Below are 27,247 nucleotides of genomic sequence, written 5' to 3' on the forward strand. Positions count from 1 at the left end.
ACACCGCAAAGCAAATCCAGCTGGGGGAAATTCCATTCGAAGTTGTGGCAACTTTACTCACTCGTTTGCCTCGTGAAGAATATCGGGGGGATATGGGGAACAGTGCGATATATACATTTCCCCCCAGTGAATCCCACTACCGTGGAATTCTGGAATTCCCGGAATCTGTTTTACTTGAACAAACCACCGAAGTCATCAATTCTTGAACCCTTTGCTCGGACTACCGGGGGATCCCCTTGTGGGACAGTGCTGACCACACCACAGCCACGCGTTGCATTAGCTCCTCCCTTTTGAAGGAAACGATTACTAATCGTCGCAAAATTTGAGTAATAAACCGAAACACAAGTATCGACACCACCGGGCAAAACACGGCAATAGAGAGCGAAGGAAGATAATAAAACATGCAAAAACAACAACACAACAGGCACGAACACGTTTCCAACTTGCAAGTCATTCCAACAAAGAGAAAATTCCTATCCCCTTTCCATCCGAACCGAACATGATATTAAATGTGTATCATCATAAATTCCGTCTGGCTTACGCATGTGTCTGTGAGCGGCGTGAATCCGTCGATTCACCGACGATAAACCGGAGGGAGTGAATTCAATCTTTTCCTCCTTGTTCCGCTGAATCTATACGATGATTCATTGAATGTTGAAGTGAGATGATGCGTTCACTCGAGCTTGTTCAACGTTTTTGGGGTAAATGGTCCCATTATTGGCGAGGTTAAACAAATAGATTTTTTTTAAAATGCACGTTCTTGGGAGATGATACATTTACTTTTTTTAACCTAATTAGCAGGAACAAAATTTATACGAAATGTTTCAACTAGTTTTTCATGAATGTACGAGGGCGAGGTGGAATGATTTGGACTCAATATAAGAAAACTAAGCTTTTTAAAGTTCAAATATTTTTCAACGTAATCTTCCTTTTACAACTCCCTCTGATTGCAATGATATTACCTGCGACCCTCTGAATGGTATCATGAAAAAATATGCTAAGATGATTACAAAAAAAATAGAAATAGGGGAAGGTTGATTAAAACGGATACTTTAAGTAAACATTGATTTTTTTCGTGAATTTTTCAAACAATAAATAGCTATCTCACCACAAATTGATAGTCTAAGTCTCTTTTTATAATCCTCTCTATTCCGCGCGGCGAATGACGTGAGATAGCAAAGTTTCTCGGTTTATTGTAGAAGCCACCTTACTTTACAGCTCCTACTTGATACCTGAGACGATAACATATAAGGACACGACTTCGAATCTCACCCAGTGACAAACTATAGTCGCGCCATTCGCCTTCGGGAACACCGTGACTTGAGCCATCTCACGTCTTTCGCCACGTAGAATAAGGAGGAATGAAATTTGTTTTTGAGACAGATTTTTTTCAAAATGAACGTGTCTGACATTTTTGAAAAAATAAGAATGAGTCGGGAACACTTGACGGGAAAGATGGACAAAAAAAATTCAAGTTTATGTACTCAATAAGTTTTGGAGGTCTTCAAATAGGCCTTAAAAATGATTGAACAAAAAGGCTTGACTAATATCTCCTAAAAGGGCCTCGCAATTTTTCTCGTTTTTTCAAGTCTAGAATAGTTTCCGGCTTCCGGAATGACAGATTCGGATTACGTCTTTAAAAACCGCTAAGCCAGCCATCTGCGTTGGTTTATTTCAGCAATCTGAACCATCTGTATTGGTTTATTGGACGATTGCTACAGTCCATCCTTTCCGCCAGCTCGAGAGCCAATTTTCTGACTTCTATCATGAACTTCTCATAGAATTTAGATCGAGGAGATATCGCAGCAGCTCTTGTTCCTACAGCTGATTGAAAACTGACGAAAGTGGCCCTAGCTGTGGTGAAAGATTTGGATTTTCGAGGTGTTGTATGAGTATTGTTCTTGAAATGTTGGAATTCAACGCAGCTGTGTTCATGGGGTACCCTTCCTTAACAGCTTTTACAACCTCTTCCATCCGATGGTTCGTCCATAACTTCCGGTTGCTTTTTCAAGAGTTAGTGGGCGTCTATTAAAATAAAGAAGGAGGAGATAATCAATTTGTTTTTAAAACAAAATGTTCGTCTTATCCTTCGATGGAGTGTCCGTCTTACCTGACTTGATCAGTGCTTTGTTTTCATTAATATTTCTGGCGTAAAAATAAGTAAACTCACCGCTGATTCGATAAATTGGAAGAAAAGTGATGGGGCAACACTCACGCAACGAAAAATACTCTAAAAAATTACTCGGTAACATTGAGAACCTTATTTTCTGCAAAAAAATAGGTAAATGTTTCATGTTTTGAGCCAAAGTTCTTTCAGATTACTGTGCTGTGTTACTAACATGGTTGCCAATATGGTAAATAAATGGAATCTACTACTGAAAAACTATTTTGATATTTTTCCAAATTTCTTGACTAGAATACCCCCGTAAGACTATCAACATGGTCAAATTGTGCAACTAGAACTTTAAAATAATCAATACATTTCTGATCAAATTTATTTACACTGGTCTTGAACGGTTTTAACCAACAATTTCCCCCAACAACTTTTAGTTAAGTTCTTAAATTTATTGGCAGAATATAATTATTTGCTCTTTAATGGATCTTAAACAAGTTATCTTCAATTTCAGATACAGCCTACAACTGATTGTGATATTTTACAATCAATATTCTCCATAGTACTATGAAATACTGCAGCCTGATTATGTCTGAAATGAAACCACATTTCAGAACGCTAATCTTCAAAAAAGTCGTGAAGAACTATTGTTCATAGACGAAACAAAGGATTTCAATGATCTGAACATGAACAAAATTCAATCGATTGCAGGCATCAAAGATAACCGTCTCACCTTGCTTACCAGAATTTTCATATACCACAACTCCGCCTTTTCACTAAAATATTTCACTTTCTCAACTTTAACGGCTTAAATGTAAAAAGTGATGAAAACCTTGATAATGATGCCTCCGAAATCTTAGAGAGCTTCATTCACTATCCCCTGAATTTGGCATAAACGTTATTTGTACTTTTCCTAAGGAGACCGCCATAGTTCTTATTCGCATTATCTACACAAATCACTGCTACTTTGTTATGCATATCAGGTATATTTGTTCGAAATTTCACGATAATATCAGAAGACTCGCCAGGTAGTGACACAAAAATCGAACGACAGAAGGAACAAGCTTTTAAGATAAAATTTGACTGTGTAAACGTTAGATGATAAGTAATTGAGTCTGATTAATGAATCCACACTTGGATTTTCCCACAGAACTGCACTCACATTATTCCAGCGGGTTTTTTTCCGATCGTGTTGTTGTTTATGGAACGTATATAGCGATAATCTGCAGCTGGATGCTGCTTCTAACATCGAGCTTTGGATATTTATCTCATCGAAATAATACCATATACTTGGTGCTGAGCTCAAAATAATTGGTGTTAAAATTTTGTTTTTTCACAGTACGTATATCGGCTTATCGACTCGATTATTGGTTAGAATCGTAAATACATATAGTACTCTTTGGGAACCTTCCGTTCTCATATTCTAAGGAAAGAAAGAAAAACTAGACTGCGTTTTATTAGTGTGAAATAATAATTTTATTGCATGTTACACGTTTAACGAAAACTTTTAGAAAGGTACCTTGCTTGGGCCTAAGTAATCACGTCTAATATAAATAATCAGTCTACTGATCATAGCAGAGCAACGTTATCAAGAGACCCAAATTCTATAACATTCCATTCACCATTCACCACCATGACAGACGATCATATCAGAAAAGTTTTATGTTTGATGGCAATGAAAAAAATAGAGTTCATGTTTTCAAACATTAGATTGATGATCAAATTGGAAGAATCAGACTACGAATAGGTACTCCTCTAAGGTGTTCCCCATATTTCAGTGTGTCTGAACTGTAAATAGATTTCACCAGGAAAAGAAATTCCATTGCTTTCGAAAATAAAGTGAATTAAATGTTACGAAAATTGGAACCGAAATGATCTCTACACCCAAACTAGCGTTGCCAGAAAACATTTAATCTTTGACAGAAAAAATGCTTCTTCGTGTCCTGAAGCATCAAATGAGCAAATCAAATCATCTGTCTCAAAAGCTTTAACATATTTGTATGTATGGGAGCAGACACCTTTTTCTTTGTTACTATTTTCATCTCTTTTTGGATTGCACCCACAAAAAAGTCCAAACGATGTTATCGGGGATCGAACCAAAGCCGCCTGTAATGCAAGACTGTTTTACTGCTGGTGTTGTTGCGTAAATGCGTGATAATATTACACCTAATTATGGAATGAAGTTGGAAAGTGTTTTCTGAGAGTGAAAAGAAGAGCTCAAAGGAGATGTACATTGTACATTATATTTGTATTTGAGAGTCATGACATTTTTATTTTCATTATAATTTTTAGTTATTTTAAAGCTCATTTAATATAATAAATCGGGATGACAAAACATGTTCTAAAAGTGATTATAGGTGTAGCTACGAATTGAATACGTGATACAAGTATGTCTGTGCAGGTAGACTAAATTCTATATTATTTCCAGATCCTACGAAGTACAGGTAAACTTCGATATAACGTACATTTCACTTTCAAAATTGTACGTTGTATCGAATTGTACGTTATATCGAAGCATAATAAAGTACTCACAAACGTAGTCTATAATACATTATTGTGTTGCTGTTTTAGTAAAGTCAATGAATAACTTCAATCAGAAGACGAAGCCAGCCTTTCTCATGATGTTTCCCTTCGTACTGTTGATTAAAGCCTGATTCATTTAGAATCCGGAATTACAAAACCAGCTGTATTTCGGGATTGATTGAAGGTACAAAACTTGTTTTAGCATCACAATACAGATAATTCATTGTTCTATCAGAAAAAAAATATTGGAGTTTTTTTCCTCTACACTTTGGAAATGTGTACGTTATATCGAGTGACGTTATATCGAGGGTACGTTATAACGAGGGTACGTTATATCGAAGTTTCCCTGTATGATGTATGCACTATTTTATTTTGTACAAAATTTTAATCCCCAATATAAACTTAATTTCATGCTCACCGACTGGCTACGAAGGTAATCGACTTACTTCTGAAAATGTCAATAAAAATAATGTGTCCTATCGATTTTAAATTTGAGAGTATTCGTCTCTGGTCCACACAAATACATAACACTGTCAACTGTTATTGGTTAAATAGAATTGATAAAATAAAAAAAAAAATCTAGATTGTAATTTTCTTCTTTCATTTGAAGCTTTGCACTCTAATTTCAACACTCTCAGCCCCTAGAACAAAGTATCCCTATCGTCCATGAGACCGTTACATAATTCATGACGCACATGAATCACCTTCAACCCAGCTTTAATCGCGATGTGTCATAATGCTCGCTATCGTTCGTCACGAAGTCGCCACTTCCGGCAATCCTAAACGTGAGATTAGTCATCCGTGTACCGCCAATTGCGGAATTAAGCATTACCATTGATGATATGATTTTCAGTATGTATTTGAGGAGAAATGTTTTTTCTAAATTATTTCAGAAGGTGTGATTGTAATTGATAGTTTATATAGGGTCGGTCATCAGATATGTTATTTCGCATCAGTGTTTTTAATTATTTATTTATTACTAGCTGACCCGGCAAACTTCGTCCCTCCCAAAATTTATTTTTCGTTATCACATTCACGTTTTTGACGTAGAACTACGTCTTTCATTAAGGGTGCCAAATCAGAAAATAGGTCACGTTTTTATGAAATACAGGTAAACTTCGATATAACGTACATTTCACTTTCAAAATTGTACGTTGTATCGAATTGTACGTTATATCGCATAATAAAGTACTCACAAACGTAGTCTATAATACATGATTGTGTTGCTGTTTTAGTAAATTTAATGAATAACTTCAATCAGAAGACGAAGCCAGCCTGTCTCAGGATGTTTCCCTTCGTACTGTTGATTAAAGCCTGATTCATTTAGAATCCGGAATCACAAAACAAGCTGTATTTCGGGATTGATTGAAGGTACAATACTTGTTTTAGCATCACAATACAGATAATTCATTGTTTTATCAGAAAAAAAAAATTGAAGAAAAATGTCCTTTACACTTTGGAAATGTGTACGTTATATCGAGGTAAAATGTACGTAATATCGAGTAACGTTATATCGAGGGTACGTTATAACGAGGGTACGTTATATCGAAGTTTCCCTGTAAAGTTAACGTTAATAACTATTTTTGCTGCGAACGGATTTTGGCGATTTACATACCAAACGAATCAGAAATTCCCTAAGATTTGTTTAATATGCTAGACATTAGAATCCCCTGGTTTGTAAATGGTTAAAATTCAAGGAAACTTTTGACGTTTCCATTTTCCCATACATTTATTCTGTCCATTTGTGTGCTGCCCCGACCAGAGCTGTTAAAACGAGCAACTTATCGACGATCAACAAAGGGGAAATCGTAGGAGTTAAAGTCTCCGTGAACAAAGGAAAGGTAGAAGAATGGAGGGGGAATACTTGCCTAGAGTATAAACAGTGGATCTCGCTGAGACAAACTTTTTAGAGGCGAATGAACTTCAAAGTTTAAAGCATCTTAAAAACAAAGAAAGAAAGAAGAAGACAAACTTTCATTCGGCATCGGACTGTTGAGCAATCCAGTTCACTTTGCTTTCGCTGCGCTTCGATCTAAGATTGGACCCCACCAGTGGTAATCCAACTTGGATATCGTCGTTTGGTTTTTCTGTTCGTTTTTCGCATTATTCGTATCGTGTGTTTTTCTTTCCGCGTCATAAATTGGACGCTTCGCGTAGTGTGTGATGAGCAAGAAGAAGAGGAAGGCAGGCTCGAGCCCTGCAATAAAATTTCGAGGCAAGCGTCATCTAATGATGCACGCGATGTTGGTGCAGTGAAAAGCACTCGCAATGAACCGAGCCTTCGCGAGTGTGACACCGCATCGAACAACAGCGAAGTAGGCGACTTCGGCGCGTCGGTCGAAAATGTAAACGCCGTTACCCAGTCAGCAACCAAAATCAAGCTCCCCCCCACTGGTGGTGAAGGTGGTCGCTCTTGACAAACTCATCAGCGAATTCGCATCGATGGGTGTTACAGCAGAGTACAAGCTGTGTGGCATTATTCAGTCTTTTTTCAAGCAGTAAACATTGTTTGTTTTCCGTCATCATAAGGGCTTTATTGGTGCCTTTGAGAATGCATCAATGCATTAAACTGACGTTTTGTCGAATCAGGCGTTAAGGTTGTGCGCCATAAAATTATTTGGGAATACCAAGCGTCTTGAATGTCTTACTGGAATGTTATAAGTTATTTGGGTTCGCGTGCCAGTCGCAAAACTGCCTTCAACTAGGATTTCAATTGCGTTAATCTCAATCACAATGAAGCAATGCTTCTCTTTTCGAGGTTATTGTGGTTAACAGAAAGAGTTCATTTCATTTATTGAGTCACCAAGGAAGTAAATGTCGTTCTGGAATTTTGTATGTGATTTGGTTTCGCTTGACAGTAGCATGACAGTCTCCACTAAGGATGACAGCGGCGCTGGTCTCGAACGATGCCTAGAGGTGCGATTCCTTCGAGGCAATACTTAATAACATATAGCATGATATTTGATACTAGCAAGTGTTGTCATTGTTGTTGTTTACTAAGCATTTGTTTCTAAAATTTCACAGCATTATAGAATAATATCCGAAGGTATAAACAAGCGACTTATATGAAATAACAGCGTAGTTCTACGTCAACAATTCGGTCGTGTCTTGGGCACAACCTCCTATATTTTTTTTACTAAGCGCACGTTCATAGGTCCAATCGCAGAACTGATCATTGGTTGATTTTCTAATCTACCTTTAAAAAAAAACAAAACCTTTTTTTTTACACCTTTTGCAATAAAATTCATAGTACTTCTACCAAAACTCGTAATTAGAATATCAGATTATTTTCAGAAACAACTCTTGTTTTGTTCTTATCAACACTGTCGGTGATCCATTTTGATTTATTTTTATAATATTTTTATAGATATTTATATATTATTATATTTATATAGATATATATAGAAGATATAAGAGTGCGTTTTATCACATTATAAAAAATCAATTGTCATGTTTGGTTGAAATATGTGTATTATTTTTACGGGACCCCCTTTCCATTTCAGAGGAGGGAGGGATGTCATACTGTCATAGAAACATTTTTCATATTCAAAAACACTCACATGCTACATTTTGCTCCATTTGATTGATTAGTTTTCGAGTTATGCAGAAATTTGTGTTTCATTTGTATGGTAGCCTCTCCTTATAGAGGAGGGAGGAGTGTCGTACCACCATAGAAACGTTTATCGATCCCTAAAACCTCTATATGCTAAGTTTAATTCCATTTGTTTGATTAGTTCTCGAGTTGTTCAGCACCCACCCTTCCACCTCTTTAGAGTGGAGAAAGGAGTGTCATACCTCCATAAAAACATTTATTGCTCCCTAAAACCTCCACATGCCAAATTTGGTTTCATGTGCTTGATTAATTCTCGAGTAATGCAGAAATTTGTGTTTCATTCGTAAGGCAGCCCCTCCTTAGAGAGGGGGGTGAAGTGTCTAACCACCATAGAAACATTTATTGACCTCTAAAAACTCCATATGACTAAATCGGTTGTATTTGCTTGATTGTTTCTCGAGTAATGCAGAAATTTGTGTTTCATTTGTATGGCAGTCCCCCCTAAGAGAAGGGGGAGGAATATCTAACCACCATAGAATAATTTATTGCACCCTAAAACCTCCACATGCCAAATTTGGCTTGATTAATTCTCGAGTAATGCAGAATTTTTTGTTTCATTTGTATGGCAGCAACGCCCCCACCCCCCCTTAAAGAGGGGAAGTGAAGTGTCTAACCACCATAGAATCGTTTATTGCACCCTAAAATCTCCACATGCCAAATTTGGTTTCATATGCTTGATTAATTCTCGAGTAATGCAGAAATTTGTGTTTCATTTGAATGGCAGCCCCCCTAAGAGAGGGGGGTGGAATGTCTAACCACCATAGAAACATTCATTGCATCCTAAAACTTCCATATGCCTAATTTAGTTTTATTTGCTTGATTTATTCTCGAGTAATGGAGAAATTAGTGTTTTATTTGTAATTGCCAACCTTTCGATTCCCTTTCTGTAGTACGAAACGTCTAAGTCTTCGAAATATGCCTCTTCCTCATCCTCATGCGATTACATCCTCATTAGCTGTGAAACTTTTTACCTGGAGTCACCGCTTGAGGTTTGGGAACATATAGTAGTCGCTGGGGGCCGAGTCTGGAAAATATGGTGGGTGAGCAATCAATTGGAATCGCTATTGCCCGAACTTGGTCATCGCTTTTAAGGAGGTATTTTTCTTCGCCATATGGGGCCATTTTTTTTCTTTATTTCGTCGTTCAGTTTGTCCAATAACACTATATAATACTGCATAAAATACTCGATGAAGATTATGCCATCCCCATCCCAAAATTAAGGCTAAAACCATGCCGGCCAAGCGTTGGTCTTTTGGCCGGATTTGATGACTTGCCAACCACACTACAGACTGCCTATTGGACTCAGGAGTGTGGTCGTGGATCCATGTTTCATCCATTGTCACAAAACGTCGAAAGAAGTCCACTCACTCGATTACGCTTCAACAACGCCAAACCGGCTGTTGAATCATCAACGTGCCGTTGTTTTTGGTCACCGGTCAGCAAACGCGGTACCCATCGTGCGGATAGCTTTTTCATTTCCAAAATGTATCCCACTCGTGCTTTTGAAATGCGTACAGCCTCAGCTAACTCGCATAACTTCACTTTACGATCGTTCAAAACGAGTGGATGCACTTGTTTTACGATTAATGGATACGTAGCCTCTTTTGGCCTTCCAGCCTTGTACGACCCATTTTAAATCCACCTAACCACCTATAAACTGTTGTCCTAGAAGGAGCAGAAGTGGAATAACATTTCGTCAACCACTGCATTGATTGTTCAGCTCCCCCCCCCCTCTTTCTCTTTCTCTCTCTCTCTCTTCAGCAACTCTTCCTTTCAGCTATTACTGTCATCAGTCATCATTCGGGACCGAAAATATCTTAGCTGATTGCATCGTTTTACTTGTTCATATTGTGAGAACCCTTCCACATGATAAGTTTTTCAGGTCACCCACTGCAATTTGCCCCTGCAGTATCTTTACTATTTCCATCAGCAAAATAAGGGTTGTTTCTGCAGTCCAGCCGCCTCCCGTTGATCACACAGACTGTGCACAGCCATGCCAAAGCGTTGTCTCCTATTAGAGGAATGTTTCATCAGATATTGACACAAGAGCAGCCCACTCGCAATGTACACAGAGGACAACCCAGCAGAATCCCAACACATTTTCTTGATAGACGATGCCACATTAGATTCTGCTAGTTCATCACAATCGAGTAGTTTGCAAAAAAGAAATAAGAACACCGAGGAGTTCGCAGACCTTCCCCCTCGAGATGTCGGAAGAATCGTGAACAACCACTACGTTGATGACTTTCTCGACTGCTTCGAAAATGAAGAAGAAGCGGTGCGCGTATATATCCCTCGAGACTAATTTAGTCCACCTGCGAGGAGGTCTTCAGCTTCGAAGATGGCTATCGAACAATGCTCGGGGAGATCCGCGAGATAGGAAAAATTTCTGTCTGATCCCATCGGAAGGGACTTATCGAGTGCTGGGAATGTCGTGACCAACTGGAAACGATGGTCTACGATTCTCCATGAAAACAAGGGATGAAATCCAGCTTATGGTCGGCAAAAGAGAACAATTTTATTGGGCAATTACTGAAATATCAAATGGGAGTCTACGACCCTCTAGAACAAAATGTGTTTCAGATTCACGGCAAGAGATGTATGACGAGCCAATTTACTGTGGGTGAGAAAGTACCGAAAAACATCTTCGACCGATAGACTAGGTGGAAAAAACTGTTTCCGAAGATCGGCTCTCACGATGTTCTTACCAGAGCGACACCTAAACAGTTCTTCTAAGTTCACGTCTTCGTCGACACGATTGAGACCGCATTTCCCGGTATAGCCTATTTCCGAACGACTAAAACAGTTCGCTGGGGAGCAAGACTAGTTAATAGATATCGCAACTATTTCGCTTTTATACTTTGACAGTGTGAGCAAGTTGGCATCGGGTGGAGCTTAGATTGCAATATATCCCCTCTCCGCTTTCCCATCGTTTTGTATATTTTATAGAGGCTTTGAACTCGAAAGCTCATTCGCCTCTTTTCTCTATCCACAGTGACCATAAAACCATAATCCATGAAATATAAAATCACTTTTATTTTTGAACACGCTTAATAACTTTGAATGTATTTATAAAGACTTTCAACCGTTTGGCTAGCTTATATTTCGAACCACGGCTTTACTTCTACTCCGAAGGAAGAATGTCGAAAATGAAAATTGAACTCGTGACCTTAAGCGTAAGAGGAACTGTTGTTAACCACTACGTCAGATCGCATCCCTATACATAATACAGATTTTGTTCAATGTGCGTTTGAAATCGCCCCAAATTTCGGTACATGTCTCCTCCCAAATCTCGTAGCTACCCACAGTATAGAATTCTTCCGTCAATAATTGTCATTCGATTATATTGCGTATAAATGCATATCAATAGAAAGGAATGGTGTATGCAATATGTATGAACAATGTGGATTACCCGCGGACCATAACAAATTACGATTCCTTAACCCTTGTTGCTAACAAATGTACGATATTAATTTGTGAGTCATTTTTATGTAACAAAACCACGTGCTGCGTCAGCAAACAGGGACTTCCCCTATTTTTGAAACCTTAATTATTTATTCGTTGGTTAGCTAAAAAAAATCCCTAAAAGTTCAATTTTATTCAATTACATGGAATACAATATAAAAATTAAATTTTCCTACATTCAGTATTCACTATAAATCACACTTTGAATATTTATTCTAGAACTGAACTGTATTTTTTTATCTTAACTTTAATATGGAAATGAAAGGATCTTCAGTGTTAAGAGTGACTTTGAAAAAACAATCAAAGTTTTTATTCTATGCAACATAAATCCTTTAGTTCATATGTCTGTCATTGGTTTGCAGCACCGCGACTTTAGAGCACCGGCAGAAAATTCTGTTCAAATTAGTTTAAAATGCAACTAGTCGATGAGTTTTTCACTGGAAACGTTTCATTTAGAATCTACTGTGTAAAATCATGCAATTTGTTCAATAAAATGAATGGTGTATTTGATGAAAAATTAAAATTTTCAATTTTTTCTTTGTAACTCTATACAAAAAAAATTCCTCGCTGCACTAGAAATATTGTTTTGATTGGTACAATAAAGTGATTCCACAAGGCAGCGGCAAACAGTGTTTTTGTGGTTAACGGGCAGTGGTAACGATATTGGCACCAATTTTTTCAGCTCTTTCAATAGTTAAAATATTTTCAAAAGTAGATATGTGTTCTTCCTCATGTAAGGATTATGTTCTCTGAAATTCGATCCCTCGTCAAGTTTCCACGGCCTTATAAAGGGTAAAGAAACCGATTGTAATGCAAGCGCCAACAACGAAGACAGTACAATAGGACCTACAATCAAAACGTTAAAAATTATAAGGGATTATGTCAAAACACGATCGCATTATTGACACATTATTGAATACAAAATTATTTCACGCAATTCACTTGTGTATCATTAACATTCATATTATTTTTGAATGCATTAAAATTTCATAAAAAAAACTCTAGCAAAAATGGTAATCCTAAAAAGGGTCAATGGTTTGCAGGATTTTGTAGAATCAGTAGCAGGTGGTTGATTGACAATTCCTTACTACCCTCGCGAGGACAATACACAAGTTGACCATATGTCGCAAAAATACAGAAACACTCTACACCATATGAAAATCGACGCGATATTCACACCGAAAAAAATTGCACTACTGTGTGTTGGATCGGAAGCATGAAAGCGGAGGCTTTCGTAAACGTAAAATTCAGGAAAAATTTGTTCCATTGAATAAATTTTTGTGGTTTTTTTAATTGCATATGTTTATTGCATAGTTTTCTTGTTCAAATTGCATTTTTACTACAAAGTTACAGCATTTCCAAAAACACCTAAAAGTTTCGACTTCGCATTCTGTTCCTTTAATGTTTTAGTCGAGTATATACAGATAGATTATATTTTTGCGTATCAATTGCGAGATCAATTTTCCGAATTTTCATATTTTCCCTCAATGATTTCAAATTTTTCACACCCTACAAACACTTCGCAACATAACTGAAGAGCGTAGTAAACTAAGGCAGTGGGCTGATGTGTACACCCAAAATTGATTTTTAGCTCATGTTTTGTCATCCTGATTTATGACATTAAATGAGACATAACATAACAGAAAATGTCATGACTCACAAATACTGGTAAGCATTTGTATAATATACATGGTACAGCAATATTAGATTAACCCTTTCACGACCACGGGGACGCCGATGTCCCAAGCAAAAATCATGGATTAATTAAATATTCACGTAACCATTGTAAATTATTTTTTTTATTTTAATATTTCGGAATGTACCTTTTTATTATTTTTACTGGCAATACATAATAGCAACCATAGGGACATATTTGTGCCATAAATTTAAAAAAAAAGGTAAAAGTTTTTTGAATTTTTAGTATAAATTATGTTTTTAGGGTGCCTATTGATTCATAACATATAGCTAAATTGATTTAATAAGGTACCGTAACCTTATGGTCCTGAAAGGGTTAAAAAAACAAAAGACAAATAAGCTTTCCGCATACTTTGCCACATACACGGCCCAGACCGAGATAGATACTGTTCTCCTTCATGCGCTCCTTTTTTACACTTAGAACACACTTCCCAACTTCATTTTATAATCAGGTGCAATATTATCACGTATTTGCTGAACAAATGCTGAAGCAACATTAGTCATGTGGATAGCGTCGTCGTGTGAAATAGCTTTGCATCCCAGCCGGCTTTGGTTCGATCCCCATTGACGTCGTATCGACTTTTTTTGGCACAATCCCAAATTAAATGAGTAAAGAAAACAGAAAGAGATATCTGCACGCATACATACAAACCATTTTTAAGCTTTTAAAACAGCTCATTATTTGCGCATTTGACTCTCCAGTACACTAAATGGCATCATTTCTGCCAAAGATGACATGTTTTCTGCCAACGCTAGTTTGGGTGTAAGTGTCAGTCCTTGAAAATCGATTAATAGGCTTTTGGTCGGTAAAATGTTGATATGAAGATTAGAATCTGTTTTTGAAGTTACAACAAAATTACGTATCAGGCCCCCAAAAAATTTCGTTTATTTCTAAGTTAATACCAAAAGTGATGTTTGAGCTGAAGGCGAATTGAATGCAATGCGTTCGTAGTCCTACGTTAACAATGCGGTTGTGTCACCGGTCTCCTATTATTTTGTGATGGAACGTCACATAATACGTGTCGTATTTATCCAAGTTTCCCTTCTCAACAAAATCACATTCTAATCAATTGGATAATTATTCTCTGTGCACATTTTTAAAAGCATAATCAAATCAAAATTCCGGCGCTGCAAGGGTCACTTCCGATCATATTCATTATTTGTGTTCAACCTCATTAGCAAGTCACAGAGGAAAACCACGATCACTTTCTTCAGCGTGCAAAACCACATTTTCGATACGATAAGCAGACGTTTGAACGGTTTTCAGATAGCATTGCATTTTTTCAGTACAATCGAAAAATTCTAGTTCAATATTTTCGAAATAAGAAGGAAAAAACTTCCAGAAAATAGACAATTTTCTCTTCCTTTGCCAATTAAATGCCTTTTAGTTTCAAAACACATTTAGCTACCTGATGCTCGCTACCATTTCCACACTGCTCCTTCCATGCTCTGTCGCTTATCAACATAGTCCGAAAAAAAGGACCAGCTGAAAAGAGAACGAGCAATCCATCAATTTAAATTGATTTATGCCGCTCGAGAACGCTTCAGTCGCGTGTTGATCGTCGTTCGGAGCGCTGTGTTTTCTCTTCGGAAGTCTCGTTGTCAGTGTCTAAACCCAACAACATTCAATCTAATTTGTGCTTACAATAATAGAATTACTCCAATTCCCACACTTCGTACCGTTCGTTTTATCTCGTCTTCACGCGAGTTATTGGATACGGAAGCAGACGTTTCGCGAGCAATCCATGTGCAAAGATGTCGTCCACAGCTGATCTGCGAACCTGTCCCATGAACGGACATCAAACGAATGGTACCGCTTCGGTGGCCACCGGTAATGGTGCCATTTCGCGGGATGAGTTTCTTGCCACCTTCAAGCGTCCCGATCTGCCTTCAAGATGTACCTGGGCGGCCAATACAGACGAGCCGAGCCCACACCACCACAAGCCTCTGTGAGTATAGTACGAACGCAAGATATGAGTGATATCGATACAGTAAGTACACGATTTTGTATCAGAGGACAAGCCCCGTTCGGTTGTGTTGGAGGGATTGCTTGAAGAATCGGATTCTCACTGTTCCTGGTGGTCTGCTGATCTAGACACAGACACAACGGGGGTTCAGTCAACTTATGCTGCTTGGATTGCTCCTCGCCCGGTCTGCACGTGCATGTTGAGCTGCTGGGCTTATCGTTCGATACTGGTTTTAAGTGGTAAAATGTGCTAAAGCATTTAAAATGTTGCTAAAATTTTTGCTTCATTCACAAAACGGCTGTTTATGAACAGATACGAACTATGTTGAGCATTGCTGGTGATAACCTCGCTGTGGGCCAGACGAAAAATTACGTCTGATATTCAGTTAACGCAAAAAAGCTTGTTACGTTTCAATTTTCCGCTCGGCGAATATTGTTTCGTATTCTAAAGATAATCAAGATTCACGAGCGAGGAGGTTATTGGCAAAAAAGATGGTAAACAACGCTGTCTCCTAACAAGGCTTATGATAAGAAAAAATGTTGGTGTAATTAAAAAAATCATTCATGTTTTTACTTATACGATTTAGTGTTTTCGAAATGTCATACAATAAGTTTTATTTTATTATGGAAGGTTGATTGTATTATTACATCCATTAATAACTAGCTGCACCCTACGCAAGCGTTGCAGCGCGCCCCAATTTATTACAGTATAAATGGGTTTATAAAGTGTCACTTCGTTTTGTATTTTATTTTAAATGAAAAACAAGAATTGAAAAGTGACTCTTGTTTCTATTTAGTTTTGAATACACAGAAATTGCCGCTAAACTGTATGTAATACACTGGATGATTCAGATGATTGAAATTATTGAGATGAAAGCGACACCGGAAAAATCTATCGAGAATGCTACTCGGGATATTCGTTCGCATAACAACTTTCCAATTTATCAGAATTCATTCGGATTCATTGTTTGGAGAAATTGATTCTTTTCTATTCTACTCTACTCTTTTCTTTAGTTTCGACTAATAGTTGCACAAAAAGACGCACTGTACTCAAAATACGTTTGTGAATACTTTACGGCTATAGGGTTTGTTTTCTGTACTATATACCCACTTCCCTGAGATAGAGCAAAACTGGTAGCATAATAATTCTCGTCATATTTTTAAAACCATATATGGAAATAGTCACGTTGAATGGTGCCGATAAAGTGGTTCTCAGAATTTGTTCGTTATCGCAAAATATTAGACTCGTTATTAAAGCCTACTTTGAAAAAATGATATATCCACGAAAAAATTGGATTCTGATTTCGTAATTATTGATTGTCTTTGTTTAGACAGAGGGCGCTATATTTTTTATATTTTTTCTTTAGAGGTTTTTTTTTCATCACATATCAAAAAATCAGGTGTGCTCCCATGGTCGAGTGGTTAGCGTCACACATTATCAAGTCGGGGGTTCGTGCTCGATTCCCGTTCTGGCCCTGCACTGGTTTACGCATATTCTAGAGCTTGCTAGAGAGGTGTTTTTTTTTGTTTTCTAGTTATGATTTTTCAAAGTTAGAATAAAAGCTACTGGGTTTTCTTCCGAGCTACCTACGCAACCAAAACATGTACACTACGAAAAATCATAACTCAAAAGCGGAAGAAAAAACGTCTCAATTTTTTTGAAAAGTTATTGCCATACAAATGAAACACAAATTTCTGCATTACTCAGGAATTCATCAAGCAAATGAAACGAAATTTGGCATATGGAGATTTCAGGGTGAAATAAATGTTTTTATGGTGGTTAGATACTCCTCCCTCCTCTCTAAGGGGGAACTGCCATACAAATGAAAGACAAATTTCTGCATAATGTTTTGCCTTTCGTCGCGGTTAGCAGCCTTCTGAACCTTGTATGTACGCAGGCCCTCCCGCTGCTTGGTCCGCTGGACGAATGAACTTGACAAATTCAGTTTATTGGCGACATCCCGGACCGAACTTCTCGGATCACGTCTAAACTGCTTAACTACGCGCTTGTGATCTTTTTCACTGACGGAGCATCCATTTATGCCGTTCTTCACCTTCCGGTCGATGGTTAGGTTCTCGAAGTATCGTTTTAGTACTCTGCTGACCGTGGATTGGACGATTCCCAGCATTTTACCGATGTCCCGATGTGACAACTCCGGATTCTCGAAATGAGTGCACAGGATTAATTCACGACGCTCTTTTTCGTTCGACGACATTTTTCCAAATTTACGAAAAATTGACAGTGATGCATGGCCAACGTGATCTATACACTCTTATCTGATTTTAAAGCGAAAGCTGAAGATATAATTCCTAAAAATTAAATTTCCACAGCGTTTTTTCCGTGATGCAATTTGATGTGACACACCCTTCAATTCAAGAACTAATCCAGCAAACTAAACCAAATTTGGCATTTAGAGGTTTTAGGGGGCAAGAAACATTCCTAAGGCGGTTCAACACTCCTCCCACCTTTCTGAGGGAGGGAGAGGGGTTCTGCCATAGAAATGAAACACAAATTTCCGCATAACTCGAGAATTAATCAAGCACAATTTGGGATGTGAGGGTTTTCAGGTATGAGAAATGTTTCTATGATGGTATGACACCCCTCCAAACATGACAATTGAAAGTTTTCGAAAAACTCTGAAGGAAAAAGGGAAAATTCGTAAAATTAAATTCCCATATGTTCTACAATTATATAGTGACAAGTGCTGTTAGTTCATTTGATGTTTGCGCTAGCAAAATTGATCTTTGTTCGAAACCGGTAATGGATTTTAATGTGATGGAACGCACTCCTATATCTTCTTCTATCTATACCAAAAAAGGATCGCCAGATGAATTGATAAGAGCAGAACTCGAGGAAAGAATTGTCCGATTTAGGGCTGTCTTTATTCTATCATATTTTCTGTATAAAACATTTATTCCATGTAACGGAGGAACATGTTATTTGCAAGTGGTTGAAAAATCTGGAACGAGAATTGTGTCTGAAAATAATCTGATATTATAATGATAAGTCTTGTTAGAAATACTAGGAATTTTATAGTAAAAGGTAAATTCAACTGGGTCGATTAAAAGATCAATCAATGAACAGTTCTATGATTGAACCCATGAACTTGCTCAGAAAATGTGAATATTTGAAGGTATTGATAACAAAAAACAAATTTCGGGCGGGACGAAGTTTGCTGGGTCAGTTAGTAAAATATAAAAAGCGAATACAATCAATAATAACGAAATTAAAATCCAATTTTTTCGCAAGTGCAATATTCTCAAATCTAAAATCAATTTTTCTTTGCAAGTATAATATTTTTTCGAAAAAGTCTAGCTCATTGGATTCTATTTAATGTAAATATCAAAAGTAATGAATTTTCAAAAAATCCATTTTTGGAAAAAGAGGGGAGGAGTTGATTTTTTGGAACACCATAAAAGGGAAATGGGCATAAATGAATAAATGAATAAATAAATGTATGTGTGTGCAAGCAGACCCAAGCACCAGAATGAATCGATATTAAAAACCGACACTCTGTATCATTTCGTCGAGTTCCACCTTGTATTTGGTATTACAAACCAGATCGCAGCAATTTATTCGCAACATGAAACACTATCGAGCCTCCAAAGAGATGTTGATCGCTCGGTAGCAGGAGCAAGACTGGTCAATAGAGATTGAAAGTTGTTTTACCCTCAGACAGTGTGAGCGAGGAGCCATCGGGCGGAGCCTGAATGGCAATATTTTCTTTTTCGAACTATCGACCATTCGACGGAAGCATAATCCGAAAGTCTCATGTCTCCATCTATAAATTCTACTATTCATCGCACGTCCCCTATCGAAATACAATTGCGATGGCGGCGAGTTAACAGTGGAAAACCTGAGAAGCTAACCGAGAAAACTGTTCTAAAATTGATCGACAGGGAGACATATTCCATTAATAATGCGTATTCCCAATCGCGATGGCGGAGAAGCACATTGGGAAACCTGAGAAGGCAACCGAGGGAACTCCTCTAAAACCGATTCCGTTATTCATTGTAATTATATTTTGAAAACTTATGAAGGTAACCGAGGGAATTCCTCTAAAACTGAAAAAGCCATTAGACTTAGCCATATACCGTTTTGTCTCAAATTCCGAACACTTAAGCTTTGTTGGCCATTAAACAGTGTCTCATTACTCAAAATGGTATTTTTTTTTCGCGAATAAAATTGATTCACAAATACATATTCATGATGAAAAACTAAAAATATGTTTGATTACATTTGTCTCAAAATCCGAACAGCTAAAATGCAATTTCCTTTCCTATTAGACCGATTCAGATGATCGATATATCAAATCAAAGCCAAGTAGCTATTCTTTTTTGGAAAAAATACTATACCTTCAAAAATTTAGATTTCATTCTTCGACTCTTTGATTCAAATTCCGAAACGCAAACATTTTATCGCTGGTTTTGAAAGCCACTTTTTTGCAAATGCTTAACATTATAAGTTATAGCCAGTATCGATGTAAATGTTAAAATGGAGCCTATAGCACAAAGAATGTCAGGGTTTTTATTATTCAATTATTTATAACATTAAAGTACAGTAAATTTACATTTAAAAATGAAGTGTTCGGAATTTGAGACAAATTATAAAAAAAATTACCAGCACCATATAAAACACAACATTACTTTTCACTCCGAAACCGCACCACAAGCACCTTGGATTCATTTCTCTTCTCCTAACACATACTAACACGTTTGTTGCAATATGATGTATAATTTTTTCCACTATTTATTCTTGGTGTGTGATATATTCCACTACGCACACTATTTTTCACTGTTCCACTGTGTCCATAGAACAAAAGCTGCATTTAATTTACATTGGTGTATGGATATTGGAACTCACAGATGGATAAGTAGAACTTCAAAAACAATACCAGTAGGTACAAATTGTGCGGAACAAATGTATGAAAAAACGGGAATGCTTCTAATTTTCGTGAATTTTTACCATTTACGGATTGAGGAATCATAATGTATGGAAAATTTAATAGATCTGAGGGAATATACCAACTCGATTGGTATGCAAAATAGTTATTAACGTTAATTTTATTTCATAAGAACGTGATTTGGTACCCTTGATGTACCCTACGTCAAAAGGGCAATTTGGAAAACTAATCTAAACTCTCAAGGCCGAGGCTATTTGGAAAGCCTCATGGGCGTCTACTCGCTAACTGCCTAACTGATGAATCGTGAATGCTGTGAAATCGCGAATGGCTTAGCTTAATAAATTGAAAACGGGAGGTGCTCAAATTGCAATATTTTCTCTACCCGCGTTGTCCGTGGAGAGAATGTTGCGTTTATTATTTCTGTTTCATGAAAACGTGCCCTGTTTTCTGATTTGGTGCATCAATACCGAAAGACATAGAATTACGTAAAAGTTAAAAAAAAAATTGCGACGGCTCTGAAAAAGGGCCGTTGGTTTGCGTGGTTTTGTAGAAGCGGTCCAAAATGGTTAATTCATTTTTCTTGTCCGCACCAGAACATTACATAAATACTTAAACTGGCCATATATAACTGGTTGATAAGTTTGACACATTCCCATCTTCCCATACATTTGTTCGGTGCAACTCATGTAGCGGCGAGACACGATTTTTACATACCACTGCGAATTAATCTCGCGTGAATCGCTCACTCGGAATGCACATGCAGTGCTTGCTGTACGGATACCGAGCAGAAAGAGAAAAAATGTCATTTGTGATTTCAATCACACATTCTCGCTCCAGCCAACGAGTAGTCATCAATATTTCCTAATGCTTATGTCACTCACAACAGTTTTGCTCAATACGATGGCCGAGAGCTAAACCACTCTGGAGGGTTGATAATATATTGTAAATTGAAAACAACGCATACTGCTCGATGAAATGATGCACCGACTTGGTTTTCATGCCGTCTGGTGTAAATTGCTCGTGTTTTTTTTTTTACCAAGGGTGGATGGTTCACGTGGTTTTGTAGAAGTAACTGAAGGTGGTTGAGTCATGAACCATTATTGCCCTCGCGAGAACAATACACAAGCTGACCATATGGCACAATTTATTTTCTCATTATCAATGCACGTTCTCTGAGTGTGCATTCTTTTTTCCAGGCCAAACCGATATAATAATTCTCAGATTTTCGTCAAAAGTGGTAATTTTGTTCTTTATCGCAAAACATTAGACCAATATGTTTTTTATTATTTTTGAATCATTGGTTAACTTTGAAAAATCAGAACTTAAAAACGAAAAAAAGGCCTCTCTGATATCGAGATATGTTATGTAAAAAATCCTCAGCTTGCAGCAAAAAATTTTAAAAGATTATTTTGTATTTTGTACAAAGCTATGAAAACAATAAAAACGACTACAATCGATAATTAGGAAAATAAAATCTATTTTTCTTGTGAGTTTAATATTTTTCAATATAATACTCATTGGATCATTGGCTTTAATTTGATATGTCGATCATCTAAATCGGTTCAGTGGTTCAAAAGCTATGATTTTTTTGAAAAAAGTCATTTTTAGGAAAAAGTGGAAGAAGTTGATTTTTCGGACCACCCTAAAATGGAAATGAGCACCCTAATGTTTTTTCTTTCGTCTTTGATTTTTCATAGTTTACATGTTTGATTGCGCAGGTAGTCTCATGAAAAAAAACAGTAGCTTATATTACATCTTTGAAAAATCATAACTAGAAAACGAAAAAAACCTCTCTGTGATTTTTTTATTCTTGAATGGCGCTAACGTTAGTGAAAATTAACACCTGATAATGTGTGACGCTAGCCATTTGGCCCCGGGAGCACACCTGATGTTTTGATATGTGATGAAAAAAATCTCAGCTCTAAAAAAAAATTTTAAAAATATAGCGCCCTCTACCCAAATAAATTCAATCAATAATTTCGAAACAAAATCCAAAATTCAATTTTCGCGAATATAGTATTTTTTCAAAGTAGGCCTTAAATTGATATGTCGATCATCTGAATCGGTTCAGCAGTTCAAAAGTGAATTTTCGAAAAAAAATCATATTTGGGAACAATAAGAAAAGTTTATTTTTCGAACCTCCCCAATAAGGAAGTGGCCATCCTTATAAAAAAATAAAAAAACGGGTCTAATATTTTGCGATAAAGAACAAAATTACCACTTTTGACGAAAATCTGAGAACCACTATATCGGCTTGACATGGAATGGCTGTTGTATTCTAATAGCACCAAACTTTAAAGTTTATTGCCTCTAGCTTCGAAAAAGCCAATTGGGAAATAAGGAACAACCGCAAAAAAGGCATTTTGAAAATAAAACAGTAAAATCTACTCTTAGCTTTGAAAAAGTACTTGACGAATGCACAGATGTTTCCACTCCGAGCATTGTACGACAATGAAGTGGTTTTCAGTGGTTTTCAACCTTTTTTGCTCCATTCCCCCTTTTACGAAAATTAACCCCAGTGCTTGAGAATCGATCATTTTAAAATCGATGAGGTTTGTGCTGAAATTGAACCGAAACATTCGTCACGGCCAGTCGTGAGGGATTTCAAACCATCTCCAGATCTTGTTCTTTGATACAAGGAAAATATGTTTCAAGTTAAACTTATTGAAAAAGTCTGGAAAATTGCTGTACAATTTCCTTATTTATGGTCTTTTGTACTGTTTCGTTGTCTGTTCCATCATTATTCACTGAAGAAAGTCTTTCAAACATTGCGAAGTTGTTAAATTGAACTTTACATTTCAGATTTGGAAATGTTTGCCGAGGATCGCAAATTTATCGAGTAATAAAGTTTTTGTGAAAATTTTTGCTAATCACCATCTTCAAAGCGAAGTACTGGAATATTCCCTTGCATTTTTCTCCCCTTTCAATGATCAAATTCCCCACTAGGGAGAATTCCCCACCTGTTGAAAATCACTGTTCTAATTCATCTTTCTAAGACCAGAGACGAATGAACCCAATGGTCAAAACCTCTGTAACACTGAAATACAATCATTTGCATGCGTTTCAAAGTGAATAATATAGATGGGAACAAACCGCATGGAAACAAATCAAAATCTTGCAAAAATTAATCGTTCTTCTACTTTGTATTTTAATACTATTTAATACTATATATGTTTGACCGCATCGAGCATGCATTTTACATGTTCCGTAGCGAACGATTTGGGGAAGACCGGTCCGCACGGAAGCAGAGCGACAACAGTATCGTGCCGTTGCTCGTTCTTAGTGGTTCTATTAGAGAAGTTTTACTCGTGCCAATGAAACAATCAATATTTCAAATTTCTGATCAAATAACACAATTGTTTCAGTTGATCAAAGAGATTATAAATTGGTATATTATATAAGATGCGTTGCAATACTCAAAATCCTTCATTCTTCCGTAACATGGATCTGTAAATCGCATAATTCTAGAACGAACCCTAACGGAAGTCAGAACCAAAAGTGCATCGCATTATGAATCTTCGAACCTCTAAGGATCAAAATCCAACGATGAATGTGGATGATCATAAGAAATGAAGGCAGCAAAAGATGGACTTGACGACTGATTAGAGCAGGGGTTCTCAAAGTGGTCGATATCGACCCCTTGGGGTCAATATCGGTTTCCCAGGGGTCGATGATATCTAAAGATCAATCCCTATTAATTAACACAAGTTCATATTTGGAACTTTAAAGATACTGCATAAATTGTGTTACGTTAACCAATTTGTTATATGAATGACCAATATGATAGTAGAGAGTATTGTTTTTGTAATTTGTATTAATAATTTTAATTACACCTGATATTTTCTGAATTTTACATTTATTCCTTGATTAGAAGATTACGTCGAGTGGCTATAGGGGTCGATGGTATCACTTCAACCTGTAAAAGGGGTCTCTGGCCAAAATAGTTTGAGAATCCCTGGATTAGAGCAACACATTCTTCTTTGAAAAACGGCAGTGTTTGAAAAATAACAAATTTTTAGACACATGCATACGTTTGAACTCAACAAACGGAAAAATCAATGCATTTGTTTAATCATAAACTGTGCGCCTAGATTTATATATCGTCCAAAACACAATTGTGAACGATATTTTGAACCAACAAAAAATAACAGAAACAAGCTATAGCGTCAACTGTTGCCAATCTTGGTTTCCTCTCGTGACGCATAACCCAAAATACCCATCTTATCGCACTGGCGCTCCAAAAATAAGAGGCAAATCCACAAGTCCGCCTTATCAGCGGTATAAACTTTGTGGTTTTCTTGTTTTGATGTTTACATCAGCAGCCGCGAATTCGATTACCCCGCTTCCAATATATGGAAAACAACGTGTTATCAGCGCGTTGTAGCGAGCAATTACCACCAGCAGAGTACGGAAGCATGCTTGCGCTCGCGCGCACGATAATGATTGTGCAAAGTGTGCGCACCGCCATTCACATCGATATCTTTCACGTGCTTTTGCTTCCTCTGATTGCTTGTTCGACCTTGACCTAGGCATGATCGCAGCTGGGCTCATGGCTCTACGTGTGTGTGTGTGTGTGTGTGTGTGTGTATGTGTGTGTGTATAATACCAGAACCGATCGTACCTTGAGCGAGATTTGTTTCTAGCTAGTATCTTCTTCAATATTTCTTCCACCAGAACCCCACGGCCTAAGGTGATGCAAACGATCCTGGAAGCTGTCGGAAACACACCACTGGTCAAGCTGGATAAAATTGCGAAGGCTGCCAACCTGAAATGCAATCTTTGTAAGCTCGCAGGATCACAATTCCAAGATATCTCTTTTTAATATTTTATGTTTATCAACCCTATTAGACGGCAAATGCGAATTCCTTAGTCCAGGAGGGTCGGTCAAAGATCGCATAGGACTACGCATGATCGAGGAAGCGGAACGCAAGGGTCTCCTTAAGCCAGGCTGTAGCATCATCGAGCCGACCTCGGGCAACACCGGTATCGGGCTCGCGATGGGAGCAGCCGTGAAAGGGTACAAATGCGTCATCGTCATGCCGGAGAAAATGTCCAACGAAAAGGTGGACACACTGAAAGCCCTAGGGGCCACGGTAATCCGAACCCCAACGGAGGCCGCTTTCGATTCGCCCGAAGGTTTGATCGCTGTGGCACAGAAACTGCAGCAGGAGATCCCCGATTCGATCGTACTGAATCAGTATACGAACGCAGGTAATCCGTTGGCGCATTACGATGGAACTGGAGCAGAGATTTTTGATCAGCTGAACGGAATGGTCGACATGGTGGTAGTGGGTGCTGGTACGGGTGGAACCGTTGCCGGCATAGGCAGGAAACTCAAGGAACTGAAATCAGACTGTATCATCGTGGGGGCAGATCCGGAAGGATCGATTCTAGCTGAGCCTGAAGAACTCAACAAATCGGACGTTTCGTTCTACGAAGTAGAAGGTGTGGGTTATGATTTCATTCCGACCGTGCTGGACCGTAGCGTTGTAGATCGCTGGATAAAATTTAATGACAAGGCTGCTCTGCCAATGGCCCGAAGACTGATCGCTGAGGAGGGATTACTCTGCGGAGGTAGCAGTGGGGGAAACGTGGCCGCGGCTCTGCTAGCCGCCAAAGATTTGGAAGTGGGCCAAAACTGTGTGATCATTCTGCCCGACAACATTCGGAACTACCTGAGCAAGTTTGTTTCGGATAACTGGATGGAAGCACGTGACTTCAAAGAATCAGTCAATGTTCACAATCATAAGTAAGTTCGTACCGATAATTGCATCAGTTAGATTTATCTATAGTTTTTCTTTTGTTAAGATGGTGGAACAACAAGATTTCTCAACTCAGCCTTCGCACGCCAATAACCGTAGGAACCGATGTATGCCTCCAGAAAGTGATGAACATCATGAAAAACAACTCTGTGAACCAACTGCCCGTTATCGATAATAACGAAGCAATAGTTGGGGTTGTTTCTATGCCGAATCTAATGGGCAAACTTCTGAACCGGCTAGCTAAGCCAACTGATCCCGTTTCGAGGGCAATTTTCAAGCAGTTCGTTAAAATCGATCAGAACGATCACGTGGGTCACGCATCCCGCATCCTAGAGAAGGATCCCTTCGTTCTGGTGGTGCACAAGGAGAAGAAATGTAATTTGTCTCGTAGCCGCAACACAGCAGCAGCAGTTTATATTTTCCATTCATTCTTCCTTTCTCATTCCTCTTTTTCCATTTCAGATACTGACGAGGAGAACTTCCAGCTCAAAGAAAAAGTAATTGGAATCCTAACACAGAAGGACATGCTGGAGTACATCTCGAACGCGGAGAATCTCACTAATGGTGTTTAGTTTTAATGTCAAGAGACCGTTGCGTGCCTCCTTATCAGCATTTAAACTTTAGGAACGATGCGAAAAATTATGACTCAACATATTAAATAATATTGAACAATTATCTCGTATTGAATCTTATCAATAAAATTTTACAACCCTGAACTCCTGCATGGTTCTGATTGAAGAAAACCGAAAAAAAGCAAATCTGATCCATTTGGTGAGGGAGGAGGCTTATCTTGCTTGCATTCGACCAAAAACCTTCAACAGTTAATATTTTAATGTTACATCGGGTGAAATGTGGAAATGGAAATGGGTTATTCTCCTTACTGAGCATCCAAGCGAAGTATTTGGTCAACCGAAATCCATTAACTACAGATACCAGATACTATGGTGAACGATGTTGGCTTGTGCGATTTTGGGTGTTTTCACGCAACTAGTAAATGCAAATCGATTTTTCTTCATGAAAATCACATGTAATCAAGACGAGTTTGGGTTTGTTGAAAAGCCCCAAGTCGCTTGTAGTTAATAATACCATAAGGAGTTCAAATGGTTCAATTTTTTTTTATTTTTTAACGATATTCTCCAAAGAGAAATTATGATTATGGTTTGTCCAAAAAATGATCATGGTTTGTCCGGTTCTCGAAATCACAAT

General features: G+C 37.7%; 1 protein-coding gene across 1 annotated transcript; it reads left to right on the top strand.

The window, feature by feature from the left end:
• The first annotated feature begins 14,943 nt into the window (after nucleotides 1-14,943).
• On the top strand, nucleotides 14,944-26,757 carry LOC129762475 (cystathionine beta-synthase-like). The gene is made up of 5 exons (XM_055760760.1): nucleotides 14,944-15,358; nucleotides 24,954-25,060; nucleotides 25,128-26,028; nucleotides 26,088-26,416; nucleotides 26,504-26,757. Exons 1-5 carry the CDS (start codon nucleotides 15,165-15,167, stop codon nucleotides 26,611-26,613), a joined length of 1,641 nt encoding a protein of 546 aa, XP_055616735.1. The 5' UTR covers nucleotides 14,944-15,164; the 3' UTR covers nucleotides 26,614-26,757.
• The last annotated feature ends 490 nt before the right edge of the window (nucleotides 26,758-27,247 follow it).

This window comes from Toxorhynchites rutilus, chromosome 1, assembly GCF_029784135.1.
Source record: "Toxorhynchites rutilus septentrionalis strain SRP chromosome 1, ASM2978413v1, whole genome shotgun sequence".
NCBI classification, from domain to species: Eukaryota; Metazoa; Arthropoda; class Insecta; order Diptera; family Culicidae; genus Toxorhynchites; species Toxorhynchites rutilus.

Coding starts and splice junctions, on each gene's coding strand:
- LOC129762475 (XM_055760760.1), top strand. CDS start 15,165: ATGTCGTCCACAGCTGATCTGCGAACCTGTCCCATGAACGGACATCAA. Junction 15,359..24,953: donor CCACACCACCACAAGCCTCT/GTGAGTATAGTA, acceptor TTCTTCCACCAG/AACCCCACGGCCTAAGGTGA. Junction 25,061..25,127: donor CAACCTGAAATGCAATCTTT/GTAAGCTCGCAG, acceptor CAACCCTATTAG/ACGGCAAATGCGAATTCCTT.